The sequence below is a fragment of the Buteo buteo genome, chromosome 1 (assembly GCF_964188355.1).
Source record: "Buteo buteo chromosome 1, bButBut1.hap1.1, whole genome shotgun sequence".
NCBI lineage: Eukaryota > Metazoa > Chordata > Aves > Accipitriformes > Accipitridae > Buteo > Buteo buteo.
This window is the reverse complement of record NC_134171.1, coordinates 4,708,400-4,724,677: the sequence shown is the minus strand read 5'-3', so window position 1 is coordinate 4,724,677 and position 16,278 is coordinate 4,708,400. Positions and strand designations below refer to the sequence as shown.

Below are 16,278 nucleotides of genomic sequence, written 5' to 3'. Positions count from 1 at the left end.
CAAAGCAAACCCTTTTTGTTGATGTAGCTGCTTATCAGTTATGTAAGATTAATGATGTGATGTGAGAACAGACATGTTTTTCCTTTGCTCCTATGAGGTTCATTAATAATAATAGTAATAATGATATGTTCCATGTGTGGAAGAAAATATTTCAGACGTTAAAGATATAAGGCAACTTTTAACCTTCCTCACTCAGTTTGATCTCTACCTAAAGGCTATTATGACCTCCTACATTTAATGGAGATACATTCCTACTGTGAGTTTTATTAAATACTTTTTGTAAGCTGTTTTGTTCAGTATTTGCAATTGATTCTGCTCAGGCTGGGAAAACCTGTTGATGTTTTCCCTTGAGGGTATGTCGTCTTGCCTGTGAGTGTTTTTATGTGTGTATTACTCATCTGCAACTCAGGTTGTCAAGAACTATAATTAAACTCAAAGAAACTGATGAGTCTGAACTGAAGTTGATATTCTTTTAATATCTGCAAAGGCATCATCTGATAGTACTTTTAGAAGTGAGATTAAGTCTCACCACTATCCAAATCAGGAAGTTCAATAATTGCAAGAGATAAAAGATGTACTTCTGTATAAGAAACACAGCCCAAAATCTCCCATTGTGTGCTAAATCTGTCATTATGTAAATTCAGTCCTCCATAATTCCATGTGCAAGAAACAAACCTAATTTTTATTTAAAGCCTCAGGATGTACCTATTAGCTGATCTATGCTGTGCATTAAGGAGGCCAGCTGAGAGTGCCCTACAGGAAAGGAATTCTTATTTAATACAAAATGGTGAAGCTTGGTCCCAAACCATCTCCTTTAAAGGCAGTAAGACAGGAAAAGAAGTGAGCATGAGATAGCACTGAAATCATCTCTTTCTTTATAATATTTTTTATAGGAATAGTCCTTTAGGACCATACCTTAGGGTACGTTAGAATGGTCTCTAGACCTTGCTAATTATTGCAGGGCTGGTGCGGTTTGTGTATCAGAAAGCCTCAATATTCCCATTTTCTTCCCATCTCATTCAGCACGGTCTGGAATAGGAAAACAGGCTGGACTGAAGCCATAACTGCTGTAGCAGGCAAGCTTTGGATTTTAGAGTGGTTACTATTTTTAAAACAAATGCAGTATGTAATGAAGCATATACATTCGTATTTCCTTCAATTCTCTGATCTTTTTCTGTGATCATATTTGTTTCAAGCCTCAATCTTGAATCCATAACACTTTGCTTTGCTCTCATGGAATTAAATGGCTTAACAGTATTTGGTATCAGAAATGCTTTTCTTTGCAGAAAACTCTTCTAATGAGAAATTTCAATAAATGTAATCTTCAGAAATTCATGAATATTTGTTACCTGTTAAAGCACATGAGCATGTTCCCTGTAGACAAAATGCTTCTTAATAAGGATAAAAGTCTGACATGTCTAAATTTTAAGCTACTAAATGTAGACATATAGATGGTGTGCATGCTTCTTGTTTCCATTAATATTTTCTAATGAAGACAAGTGCAGTGTGATTTTGCTTTGCAAATGAAAGTCTAGATAACATCTTTCCATTTATGCAGGATATATTGTTTCATATTTATGTGTATGTGTGTTTACATGTGCATTTATATACAATGGCGTATTTTCTTAGTCCTGAAAATAGCCTTATATCAAAACATTGCACCTTCAAAAGAACTAAGATTATTTCATAAAAAATATTTTCTTGTTGAATTTTTCAGTTATGCCTTAAGCTTCATTCATCTACCTTTCCTTACGTAATGTCACCTCCTCCCACTACCAATCTACCTTCACTTATGGAAATATGGAAATAACCATAACACTAATAAAAATAAATCAACCTTTCCAAAGTCTTCTGCACTATTCTTTATGTGGATCATACTTATGACCCCCCAGATGCCCAAACCTCCTCTGGATATACACTGTTGTCCAGTCCAGCAACAGTTATAAAGGCAAAACCATGTGAACTCACAGATGTAGAAATAAGTTCCTATGGGATCTTTCACTTAGCTGAATCAAACCACTGTACAGATGTCACTTGAAAGAGATCTCTGGAGGTCTCTTGCACAACTTTCGACTTGAAATGAGTTGATTACCAACATTAGATTCGCTCAGCTGCTGCACTGTCTACCTGGGGCTTGAATCCCTCCAAGGTTGCCAATTGCATAAACTCTCTGGGCTCCTGGTCCGCACTACCTTTAATGGGAAGCAATAGGTAAGCTTCATCTAATGAACTAGATCTTTATTATTGTTGCATATTTGGAAGAGGTATTGTAAATGGCTTTAGAGATCCATTTTTTTTTTTTCTATTCGTCTTTGAGCTGTTTCATAGGATAATTAGGAATTCTTCACCACTTTAACTTTCAGAAAGCCCTAAGACAGTGTTTCCATAAAATACATCATATATAATGAATATACGACCATGAGGGATTTTATCAGCACTCATTTTGATTAACCTGCATAACTCACTGATGCCTTTATCCTTTAGGAGTAGTAAATTGACTCAGTGTCAGGATGATAAATTTTTTCATGTTACCACATCATCAGGTACTGCCTTTCTTGGACAGTGTATTGAGGGATACAGCCCATGCCAGCAGGAGTTGGAGACTCCTGTATTAGTTACAAATAGAAAAGCTCAAACAATTTGTTCCAGATAAAGGCTTATCAAAACCAGTATATTTATAAGTATCACATGCTTCTTATAGCCATATATTTTGGAACAGAGGGTTATTTCACCCTCTCATATATCAATATGTCTGCATACATTCAAACACATATGCAGAGGTTACTTAAATATATCTCCATCCCAAAAGGCACAGCGGAAACATAGCCCTGTATTTTTCATTTCTGTCATTTCTTCCAAAGTAGATGACATGAGCTAGTTGAATATACAGTGTAAATCAAGGTCTCTCACTTTCCCCACCTAGCCCCAGCCTTCCTGTCCTGGAAGCGGTCTTTTTATAGTGGTAAATTCAGAGCCGAAATAAAGACCCTAAGTTTTTATTTTCTCTCCTTGTTTGATCTACTAGGAGAGTAGAGATTATTGTGGATTCCAATCAACTTTACGGTCCTGACTTTATCTCAGTCCTTTCCCACCATTGCAATTCCTTGATTTCATATTCCTACCTTGGTTTTCGTTTGGCTTTTTCTTGCCCTGACTCTTTTGTATCTTATATTTCAAATTCTTTGGCTTGCTTACTTATTATTTCCAAAGTCCTCTCCTTCACCCACTGCTTTCCTTCCAAGTATCAAAACAGAACTCCTTTCCACCAACCCCATCCTAAACAAATATCTTTCCATGAGTCCCATCTTACATTATTTTCACAGCGTTGGTATATACAATACACTGTTCATATTTGCAAACTCCCTTTTTGCCAGTTCTAAATTCTTACTACAATCTTGTGGTGGGTGAAACAGTGGGTAAACATGAAAAGCAACTTGAAAAAAACCCCACCTAAATTAAAAAAAGAAAATGACAAAAGTCAAATTATATTCTTAAGCGATTTAGTAATTATCTACAGGGTCCCTGGGTCCATCTTTCACTTCCCTGTGCCAATTTGAGCATATTCACTTGTGTTATATCCACTTGTCATGTACTACCATAACCCAAACCCTAGTCTTGCAATGATGTCAGCTTAGACATAGGACTATATCTCTTCTTTGTGGTGTGTAACTCTTTGAGCACTCATTGTCCAACAAACATGAACACAGCAATTATTTGAAAATAACTACTGTCACATTTGAAGTCAAGTAAATAGAATCACTAGCAGACAAAACACAAAATTTCTATCAGTGATATCTATTAATCATTAAATACAGCTAGGTCTTAGCTCAGGTGTTTTCTACAGAAAACACTGACAGCTTGCTGGTCCAAGCAGCCCAGCCCAGAAATACCTACAAACCCTGGTTTGTTAGACTGTTTCTGTGACCATGCTTCACGTAGCGTTCTTCCATTTCTGTTCTAAATTAATAGTAAAACTGATTTTATTGCTAGCTAAGTAACAGGAGTAACCGTTTTGGACTCCTGAGAATCTTGAAGAAAAGGAACCTGACAGTTTTGCCAGTTTGCCAACTGTCCCTTCAGCAAACTTTCTTCTACATAATGCTAAATTCTTGCTTGATTCAGGAGGAATTAAATTACTTTATTTGCCAAACTCCAAAACAACATTTTCTCCATACTCTTCAGCATATTAAATGCAAAGGTTCACTCTAATTGCCTGCTTGAAAACAAAGGAAAAAACCCAGAAAGGCTTTCTGATGTGGGGAAATGAAATGCCACATCAGTGGCTCTTAAGTAACTGCTTATGCACAGGCTTTTAATCCAAATTCAGTGAAAGACGGCCTTACTTGCTTTTAATAGCAGGTGAACTTCAAATTACCTGATCTTTCTTTGAGTCTACAGAATTCATAAGTAGCAACTTGATACTTCACTGCCCATACGCATACCAACTTGCTTCTACAGCACAAGGTAGCTTAGGGTGATTTGTCCTTAAATGAAAGGAAAGTAGGACCTTTAAACCATTTTGTTTTACTAGATGTAAGATCCACAGGTAGAATTGATAGGGAAACTGCTGGCTCACCTGAAATAACTGCTGGATGCACACTGTTATTCTGTGATAAATAATGAGTCTTATTCTTTTTTGGTGAGGACTAGCTATTTCCAGTTACCTTATTCTTATTACTGATCAAGAATAAACATACATTTATTTTGCAGTATACCTCATATCTGTTAATATTTTTATGTATCCAACCTCCCAGTCCAGGTCTTATGGGAATTTTCATAATGTCCCACCTGAAGTTAATGGAGGGGCTCCAGCCCTTTTATCTTCCTTTTTCCCCCAAAGTCCTCACTTAAATTCACCAAGCAAACCCACCTAGATACGGTCACAATCTTAACTAAACTGTCTCGTATCTTCAACACGTTATAAGAATCCTTCTCTTAGTATCATAGCTGAGTCAATTATGCTAAGACAAATGGGCCTTTGGAAATAATTGGAAACAGGACCCCAGCAAAAGTGTATCTTTGGAGTGTGCTTTGGCTATTGATTCAATATTTTTGGACAGTGTTCAAGAGCACATGGCTGTTACTCTGTATGACACTGCATATCTATCTGGCTCAGAAGTTTAAGACTCTTTGGGCATATTTTCTGATAATACAGCTGATTATATCTGTAGAGTTCTAAACTAAACCTGAACACAATAGGAGGCTGTCTTGGATAAGGGATTTTCTTAGATTCTGTTCAATCTAATCCTGCAGAAAAGACTGTAGCAAAGCTACTAACATAAACTAGAATTTTAAAAAATACAAGCTCATAGCCTAAATGGATAGTAGGTAAATGAGCTGATCAGCTTCAGAGCAGCAGTAAACAGAACAAGTGGATATTTATTCTAGAGTAAGAAATGAATATATAGATCTGTTTTATTGTAATGGTCTAGCTAACAAGAGTCAGACAGGAACACTAAAAAAATAAAGCAGCCCTCGAGTTAGAAGTCTGATTTTCTATCCAAATAACAAACATCACGGTTAAACCCAATTCTATTCAACAAAAGTAGCTAACACAAAAAGGCTATCTATCAGCAAGAGCTAAGTATGTGTAAATGGTATTTACTTCACTGAGAGTAGCATATGCTCAGCACCTCAGAGGATTCATTCCAACACAACGGTGCAACTGATTATGAAGCAAATATATATTACATTAAATAAACTGAGGCAAAAGACAAAGAAAATTATTTTAAGTGCTTTTAGTTTGTGATTTTATCAAAGGAGGTTGTCTATTCTCAGAGGGGAATTAGAAATTGAATATTCAAATTTAAAATTACAGAAACATATATCTGTTTATGGACCAAGGTCAAAGAGACTTTTATTAGGAACAAGGATATCATCTACACAGATTAATAATATTTTTAAATATTTTGGACTTTTTTAGTATTAATTCCTTTTTGCTTTTATCTAACTTCCTCCTCTAACCCCTCTTCTTTACTTTCTTCCCTATAATCTTTTTCAGGTTTACAAGGGTCCTCATTGAAGAACAGGTATCACACAGTTTTTCCTTATTTCACTTTTCAAAACTCAACTGGAATCAGGAATTAAGAGTCTCACCTTGCAACATAAAGGGCCAAGTCAACAGAGAGTCTAAATTGGCCTTGCTCCGTTGATATTAATGAGGTTAGGCTGATGTATGCTAACTCTCAATTGCCAGATCTTACTTATCTGGCGAACATAATTTTGCTATCTGCATGCAGGGAATTTGATAGGAAAGAACAAAGGAGAGAAAGAGCTGGGGGGAAAGGAATGGAAAAAAGAAAGGGAAAAACAACAGTGGGTTCTGTCCTTTACTGAAATAATTTACACTTCAGGAATGTGACATTTTCTTACTTTTTGATCTGTTTTTCTATTTGCAGCAAAGTCAATGATGCCAAAAAGAACCCCTTCATATGCTATGCTAGTATCATATCAATCTATAGAGGAAAAAACAAACAAGATCAGCTTTATGCTTATTTTCAGAGATAAACCATACTGAACTACTGAATCTTGTGGGAAAAAAAGAAATAGATGTTTCACCAAAAGATATATAGCACATTATATGTTGTGTACACAGTATTTTTGAAGTTGTTGCAACACATTTTTCTCTAACAGAACTCTAAGAACTGTGGGGTGGCTTTCATCTGTCTTTTAGGTTTTAATTGGTTTTATGTCTCTTCCCTTTTTACATTAATATATATACGCCCACACATAGGTTCATACATACATATGCATACATTCATTTCATTTATAAATATTGATTAATATTCTTAATAATGCAAAAATTCAAGCAGAGATTGTACTCCCCATAGTAGTTCTGAGTCATAACTCATCTTTTGGATAAATCTGAATTATATTGTGGTTCTTTGTAAACACAATAGTAATTTACAATATGGTAATAATCATCCTGGTGCTTGATATTTACATCAAAACACTTAAATATAGTGCATCATATAAACTTACTTCTGTAGTCATAGGTTGGGAAGCTTGAATTCTGGATTTCTATTGTACTTCTAACATTGTACTGTATGCAAGTTGCCAAATAATGGTATTTCATTTTAATGTAAATAAAATACTGTTTATTTGTAATTGGCTATCCAAGAGAAAATGAAGAAGAAGATGGAAGCAGAAGCAGCAAGTAAACAAGCAGATGTAGATGTGCACTTGGATACTAGATCTCTGGATAGCAAAGGAGCATACAGTACCCAGCACCTCAAAGATAAACAGCTTGGAAAACACTATCAGGAAAGCACTGTACGAACTGTGTTATACCAGATAACAAGATAATGCTCTCAAAAAGGGATGCACAGGAGTTCAACTCTCTCTATCACCTCCTGTTCAGAGCAACAGCAGAAGAAGCAGGCTGGGCAATCTTAAAATTTTCTGTATGTCAGTACTACTGAGTCTTTGGAACAGACCCAAATAATTTCCGTGGTTGAAGGTAGCTTTGCCTTTTTCTGCAGCTGACTGTAAAAACCCAACCAAACAGAAACACAATGGTGATGAAGCCTGGTAAGCAGCAGATGCTAACAATGCCAGACTGGAAATGATGAAGTCAAGCGGTTTGGCCACTGAAATTTCACAACGGATGGTGATGTTCCAGTAACGAATAGATGCTGGAGATTCACAATGGCTTATTCAGCATCCACATACACTGAATAAAGAGACTTGAAAAAGAAACACACACAACCACAAAAGCCAAGCTGGTAGAAGCACTGATTTGGGTAATTGTTATAGATAGATGAATATGACAACTCGATGGATATGAAAAGCTGGACCCAGATGGCAGTGGGTAAGAAAAGATCATAGCATTTACTATGCAGCATAGCTGTTAGTGATACAAGGACAGATCACTCCATTAATATCAGGAAAATGGAAGAGGATCTTTTCATTGCTGTGGGAAGATCAAGGTATTAAAATACATATGTACATATGTCAAGAAGTGAAGACCAATTGCAGGACAGACACAGGAACATTTAAGCAGCTCCTTTTAGGATTGCATATATGACTTCGGAATGTTTGATCCAAGAGAGCTGGCAAATGTTTAAGACCTTCTACAGTGCTTTGCGAAAAATCCAAATGTAATGTAGTTGAGAACGTTTGCTCTGACTTCTGATACGTTTGAGGAAGGCCAGTGATTTCACTGGGGAATCTTATGGATGAAATGAAGGGCACAAGTTAGTTGTCCTAACAATCTCCGTACTTGATTGGGCTTAAACAATGAAAGGGTGCTTTTTCAAAACCACATTTGAAAACAATCTTGTTTCAAGTATCTTGAGTCTCACAAATCATCGTAATTTTGAAAACACACTCAGGAGAGTGAAACATACACCTTTACATACATATGGTCTGTATTTGAGCTAGAAGATAACAAAGGTGTCATGGGGCTAATACTAGGGCGATTAGTTAAAAAAACAAACCAAGAAAATCATGAAGAGCAGCAATTGCTACTGCTTGGTTCTAGTAATCTCCCAGAGGGACAGAGTCCAACATCAGGAGAAGGAAAGAAAAAATAGTTTAAAAATGTAGAAAACTCATTGTTTATAATATTACTGCTGCCGCACATTCCTGTCTTTATTTCTAAAAAAAGGCTGCGTGTAAAAAATTTGTAGTGTTCATTGAAAATAACTGGATGGGAATTACTGTATATAATCATTGTGTTTGCCAATAGTATTTGAAAGCAGCACGTGCATCAAAACTTAAAGATATTTTGCTGGCCTTCCAGAGTTTTTGCTAAACCTAGTGTGCATTGGAACCTGAGTGAATGAAATCCCATTAGTCATCACCATCTTAACAATATGCACTTCATACAGAGCTGGCTTCTGCACAGAGGAAGGAAATTACCAGTACTAACAAAGGAAAGAAGATTTATAATGAGCAAATATACAAAAGCTCCAAATAATTATAATATTCACAGCTTGGCAATGACTTTCTAGGCTATGAAATTACTTTTCTTTTGGAAGAATGAAGATTTTACAAGGTACGTATAAACAAAGGGTAATTGGAAAATCAAATTGCTCTACGCAAGTTATTGTAAGGTCTGGAATAATGGTGATAACATTTTAAAAAGCTTGCTTATGAATCACTGTATTTTTGTTTTGTACATTATTACCATCAAAAATGCTCCCTTTCAAGTGCTACATGGGAAACATAAATGGCTAAATACAAATACCAGCTTACCCCTGATACAATAAGTTCTCCTCCCAGGTTCTGAACTTCTGCCTTCACTTTGCTGCAGATATTGAGCTGGTGACAGTAGAGGGCAATGCGCTGCAGGTAGGCTAGCAGGTCCTGTTTGCAGGCTGAGTCCGGGCACTACAGACAAACAAAATATTTGATTAGATGTATCTGAGTTTATATGATTACAGAGAGGTAATTGGAGCTGTAAACTTCCTATAGTTTCTTTCCTTTCACTGGCATCAGGAGAGGCAATGTGTGCGCATTAGATGGATCCATTTCGCTTCGTCTTCACTTGAGATACTTGATGAAATGTGAAAATCCAAACTCTACCTTTCATTTAACTCAAGACTTATGAATTGGAATCTGAAGATGCACTATACCTTTTAGTAAAAAGAAGAAACCTCTCTGTCAGCCACTAATGAAAGACAATGAAAATAATATGATTGCTATGCTTGAGGGGGAGGTTCATTTATGGTATCAGTTTGTATAAAATAGAAGAATCTATTGAGCAGCCAAAAGACCAAGTTTGCCCTGGAACTCCAGGTTGCCTGCTGGGTGTCCAGTCTATGATACAACATGGACCAGTAAAAGTCCAGACAAACCCAGTTCTGACTGATTACGTGCACTCTAACGCCAACTCTTGACTGTCTTGCCAGCTTCCCCGGCATTTGTGCAGATCTCCAGAGGATGGAGCTCTGCTTCTGACTTGGCAGAAGCCAGGCCCCTTACTGACACACTAAGGACTCGAGAGGCAGAGGTGAGACTGCTCAGGTTTGGTATCGACAGATTTCCAAGCGTATTGTTAATGCATAAATACCATAATCTGTGCCGGAAGGAAATCATTTACTAAAGCGTAAATGACATATTATAGAGACTCTCTGAGGATGACATCAGTATTGCAGCCCTTCTCAAGAACACAGTGAAGTAAGTTGGTCCCTCTGCATGGCTGAGGGGTGTGTCTTCGTACCAGAGGGAAGGCTATCTACAGTCCTGTACCATTTTGGAGGCTGTGCATCTCAAACGTGTTTTGACACAAATTACATTAGGTCAAACGTGGTAGACTCAGTGAAGGTTTTATAATCAATATAACTAGAAAAGGTCCAAGTACAATTTATTCATAGTCTTTGGGACTCTTAATAGAAACTGCATCATCCCCCACCGTATCAACAGCATAATAAACAAGACTCTCGTAGTTAATATTCAAAGTCTTGCCTCAAGAGAACAGACCTCAGTAATTCACTCTGATGAAACATTGCTAAAAGGGTCCATTGCTAACAGCACGTCTCCAATAAATACTCTTTGGGGCTACCCAACAAAGTCTGACTGACAATGTCCTTTGAACATATAGCTTGGGGAACAAAGATTCCGAATATGCCTTTTTAGCATCTTACAGAGTTTACGCTCAATTTTTGTGAAATATTATGAGAGCACTTCAACAAAACCTGATAGAATTAAACACACATGAGTCAACAGCATCACAATGCCTGACGTGAGAAGACTGCTCTAGCCCCAACAGCTAATGCTGGCAAGGAATATGTTTGAGGTGAAAGTAGCTGCATATACTGTCGTCTATAACCCTGAAAGCAGTCACTTTGCTTTTTTTCTCTCCCTTTAAAACTAACAATAAACAAAGCTGGAAGTTCATTGTGGCTGTTAGGTTTAATCTGCTTTATACTTATGGCAATGCTATAATGTCTCTCTTTCTCAGACGGTTACCACATCTTTCAGGCATGAATCCCTAAGAGACCTCTTCTCCCTACTGGTGACAATTTAATACAGAAATATTTACCCTACTCTTGAAGTCTATGAACTGAAAGAAATGAACTTTAAAGCAATACTTATAGAGAGCTGACAAGGCTTTAAATACAAGTACCTTGGAGCAAATGAACATGTAAGTTCTCTCTCATTGGAACAGTAATTAAAAATGCAACTGTCCATAAAAAGTTTATACTGCATGAGTGTCTCCAAAGTTCTGTAACATATCATTAAAGTGCAAGCATTAAAACAAACACTTCATTCTCATAGTGATTTTACCATTTATTATTAAAGTGTGCATGTTACAGTCTTCTGAAATTTAAAATGTGACTCAAGCCAATGCACTCTAAGCATAGCAAGTCTCTTTGTGTTTCTTTCTTTAAAATATTCCACCTCTGCAAATATTGTAGACTAGGAATTTCATCAGCTGACAGATGGATTTCTTCTTTCTTATGCTAAAATGAACAGATGCCACATTTGAAGGATTGGAATGAGTTAACTACAGGAAAAATGCCTGCTGATAATGAAGAAAACCGAACCCCCAAATTTCTGAGGTTATACAAAAACGGGCAGCTTCAGGTTTCTTGCCATTCTGTTCCATTTCCCTGGCAGGATGTGATACACACTATTACATGCTTACTTGAAGAAGAAAAAGAAATGCTGATTTTGAAGAGAAAGACTAGAGGCAAGGAAGTTATCAGTTCTTACTTCCAGCAAAATTTCTCCTGATGACAATGAAAGGAAAGAAACTATAGGAAGTTTACAAGGGGCAAAAAAAAAGACAAATTTAATTTGCCTACATCTAAAATTAGCTACCTAGAACCTGGACTTGAAATTTGGCTCTTGACTTTTAATGTGATGCTTCCTCTTGCTCTCCAGATGGATAGATAATCCAATCTGAAAGAAAGGGGCTGAATACAGCAAGTGCATCTTTCCAGTTGTGACATGAATTTGGTAATGGGACTGAGAACATGGACCCTAGAACATGGAGCAGGGGGCTGTAAGGTGAAAGCACAATACCCTGCTGAGAAGCAGAAGAAAGAGAGTCAGGGAATCTTGAAAAAGAAAAGTGCCATATCAAGGGAAATTGCTGGAAGAACAAGCTGAACACAATATAAGGATTCCCAGGCATATGGCAAGGGTAACAGAGCATCCAAGTCTCCACTGATTTTGTGACAGCAACTATATCAGTCTAATTCTGGTACAATCACCTGGGTCCAGAAGTGAAGCTGTGGAACAATTCAGGCATTTCTGAGGTTTAAAGAGACTCATTTATGACTTTCCTGTACTGCAAAACCCAAGCTGATTGGTATAGAAGAAACAACTTATATTCAATGGGTAGATCAGTATCCAGGCAGTGACTTCCAACAGGTAATTTTCTGCCCAGTAAAGATAACCTTTTCCTGCAAAAGGCAACTTGTTGATAGAGGTTACATTATATTTCTGCTCATTTTTGTTGTTACCTGATCAGCTACCGCCCGTGCCAATTTGTCCATCCTCGACCCTGCCTCTGCAATCTTCTTGGCCGCATTAATGACATCTGATGTATTCTTCAGGGGGCCTTTACCTCTGTGAAATACAACACAATTATGCACAATCTAAATAAATCGTGAAAGGCAACAGTTTTAGTGACCCTGTTTGGTGTTTGATTTTAAAATAGTAACACGAATGACTTCTTAATTTATTACAATTTCACCTTTTAACTACTTTATATTACAGCTTGATTAAGAAATCGGTCTGCTATATTTCCTCTCTCTTATAAAATGCCTCACTAGTAATTTAGCCTGATGGCGCCTTCAAGCACATGAGCTATGCTTAATAGTATATACATTTTTAAGTGCTCATTAAGCCAACAGTCTTTCTGGAACACACAACTATCTCAAAATTCTGTTATTCCCAAGCCAGTGCTAGAAGTTAAGCCTGTCATGTCTAGAGAAAGAATGTCACATATTAGGAAAACCTTTTTTAGTAGATTTTTGTCAGACAACAAAGATACATGAAGCATAATCTTTATGCTACACTTAAATGTTACCCCTAAAACATGTATAATTAGCTTTCAGACTGATCTTTCACTATACTTTTAAGATGATGCATAAAACTCTGATTTTAGTCATTGAAGATGCCAAAATGTATATAGACAAAATTTAAAAGCCACTGCAGACTTTTCTGAGTTTATTTCAGACTCAAAACTTTAATCCTGTTTGTAATAATAAATTTGCTACTGCTCCTACAAATGGCTCAATTGGAAGCGAGCTGATATTTCTTTCTTTTTCTTTCTTTATTCTACGTGGAGAAATTTAGCTTCAGACAAGACTGATGGAAAATTATAATATGATCAAACTTAGTTTTTTCTAAACTAAGATTGAAGGCATTTTTTTCTAAGCACAATATAGTATTATTTTTGCACTTTTTTCATCTATAATGCCAAGAATAACATACTGAAACATATCTCCATTTTTATCTTTTTTCCATACTTTCATTTCCACCTTAAACAGATATTGAAATACAATAAGTATCCTACTTTAGCTGAACTTAAACTGTAGAAATATCCTTCTTAGTGACCTCGTATGCTTCTTCTGCATTACTTACATCAGCAAATCTGACTGTCACAAACTCCATGCATTTGAAGAATTATTCTATTTTAACACTGCTGAGGTTACAGTCAACCAAAAAGGTGTGAAATGCTTTGTTCTGTTTTAATGGAATATATTAAACAAGTTTTTATTGAATCTGATGTAGACAGAGGTGCACTTTGATTTTTTTGGTTTTTAATTTACTTCAAATATGACAGTAGTTTTCTCCTATTCTCATATTAGTTCTGTTCTTTTGATGGTAGGAAATGTAATTACAAAACTTTCAATTTGATATTCAATGTATCAAAGGTTGTCCAGCAGGTTGCAGAAAGCATTCATATTCTGGGCTGTTGCTTTAGAACATTATTTCTTCTTTCCATGGGATGATGGCACTGTTTGGCAGTTTCTCACTCTGTTTTGGGGCTGAAGGATCAGAGCGCCAAAGACAATACAAATACAAAAGTAATAAAGATTCTTCTAAAATATCACCCTTCACAGGAGGTTCTATACTGTCATTTGGTATACAGGAGTGGTGAGTCTACTGCAAAAAGAACAGTTGTAAAAGCACAAACTGAGAGAAAAATAAGCTGAGAGAGTAATTAATTGGAAAGAAGTATAGTAGTAATCTATTAAAGTAAGCAAACTTTCTATATGCATAATTAAATTTAACATGGATAAAAATGTTTGCTGTTGCCTATTACCAATTAACTAACTATGCAAGCGCAAATAGTCAAGTTATTTGCAAATTATTGGTATTTTTACGCCTCCCATCTATTTATCTCCCTATCTATCCATCTATCAGTCAATCCGTCAATCAGGTATGTGCGAACCCTATACTGTCAACGCACAGACTGTCTACTCTGAAATGGGTTGAAGGCTCCAGAGACAAGGCATGTGATCAGCTGGAGATTAAGAAATCTATTTGAGCATCTCACTGAGATGAATAAATGGATCTCTTATTTTAATTCTGAAGAAAAAACCTGGAGATTTTTGTCCAGTTTTGTCTAATCATATTTTGATAAATACCATTTAAAGTTTTGAACTCCCATTAAAAATAAACACTGAAAAAGATTCAAAGAATCTTGTAAAATGTTTTCCCCGGTGTGATTAACAATATGACTATATTTAAACAAAATAATTCTGTTTATATGATATCATTAATGAATGGCCTTTTGATGCTTTGCAATTAGAAAAGAACAAAATATCATTAGAAAAAAAGAAATGAAAGCAAAAAAAACCCCAAAACATTACTGACAGGCTCCAATAAAGTGTTAGATCAAACCAGTTGCATTTCATTTAAGATTTTTTTGGAAAGAAGTTCAGCATTCAAAATGATATAAATAGTTTTGCCATTATTTTTGATTGACATAAATTGTGTTGAAATGTTGAGAGTTCAGAGAGGCACATGCATTTAGATGGGTACTAAATGAAATGTCAGTTGAGTATCTGTAAGGTCACAGACTACCTTTGCTGCTGAAATTCAAGAAGACGTGCAAGTGAAACAGATTTGCAAATGGGACAAAAACTTCATGTGATTAATCCCATTTGGCGAAATAACCAGAGGAGTCATATGTAAAGAACTGTACAACCCATCCCGTTAGGTATGATGTGTGTTACCTGGCTTTGCATTCCCCAAAACACAGCACATCATCTCAATAGGCTACAAATTGCAAGAAAAAGGAAAGATGGGGGATGTCTGAAGAAGTCCTCAGCACAGGTTATTTTATCCTTACCTAGTAAAGTCTGTCATTTCCATCATAATCATGCACATCTGCTTTGCCAACACAATGATGTCATTACCACTGTCATCCCACTTGGCCACCTCCGCATCCAGTTTGCTCTTTTCTTGGTGGAATATCTCTACCTGCTCGGCAATCTTAGCCTTCTCCTCCTGGGGAAGCTGAGCCATGATAGCCTGGAGGAAAAATGGGAGAAGTTAGGCATGAAAAAAGGAAGCTAGAAACTATACATTTCCAGCAGTCCAAACGGCATGCCCAACTTCTAGTTTCTTTTTATGGGTGTTAAAGATGCAAAGCAAAATCCAGTAGACATTTGATTTCTGTTAGGACAGCCAAAACCAAATTCACAGGATGTTTGTAGCTCTTCTTATACCTTCAAGAATTTAAAAATTGTATATGTGATGCCACAATATACAGATCATTCACCAGTCGATACAGGAAGATTAAAGAAAATTCCAGTTAAATCTTAACTTTTAGGAAGAACAGAATGAATGAAATCTATGGGAAAAAGCAGACTGAATTGCCAGTATCTCCTCCAGTCTCATTCTTTGTCAGAAATAGAGGTTTTCTGCTTAACCCAACACTGAAATAAGCTATGACATGCAAGAAAATACATTTGAAGTGAATTGTAATGAAGGTACCTTTCAATAATATTTAGTGGTCTAATTGCCTCTTGGAAGATATGCAAAAAGGTGTTACACAGGTTGATACTAATCTGCCTCAACATTATCAACAAAGCAGAAAGTTCCCCACGCCCCCCCCCCCCAAAAAAAGAAAACCCTACAAAATGATAATAATTTCTTTTTAAGATCAAATGGACACTTCCAATAATGAATTCCAAGTTGAGCTACTATTTGGCTTTAGGGGTTCTGAAGACCACGTTATGCATTTAATGGGGTGTGACACATATTTAGGTATCATTACATTTTTTCTTGTTTATGTCACTTTCAATCAGCTGAAGTCTTTCTCTACATATTCTTAAAATGCTCTTGGCTTTTAAAAATTCATAACTG

At 36.3% G+C, this 16,278-nt stretch overlaps 1 protein-coding gene across 3 annotated transcripts in view; it reads right to left on the bottom strand.

The window, feature by feature from the left end:
- The window catches only part of CTNNA2 (catenin alpha 2), a 559,270-nt gene that overhangs the window by 23,177 nt on the left and 519,815 nt on the right, over positions 1–16,278 (bottom strand). For all 3 annotated transcript variants that reach the window (XM_075047974.1, XM_075048065.1, XM_075047894.1), the window contains exons 15-17: positions 15,260–15,441; positions 12,417–12,522; positions 9,199–9,333 (exon numbers count right to left, since the gene is read on the bottom strand). In XM_075047974.1, coding sequence (XP_074904075.1) covers positions 9,199–9,333; positions 12,417–12,522; positions 15,260–15,441 — 423 coding nt within the window. The remainder of the gene's footprint in view (positions 1–9,198; positions 9,334–12,416; positions 12,523–15,259; positions 15,442–16,278) is intronic.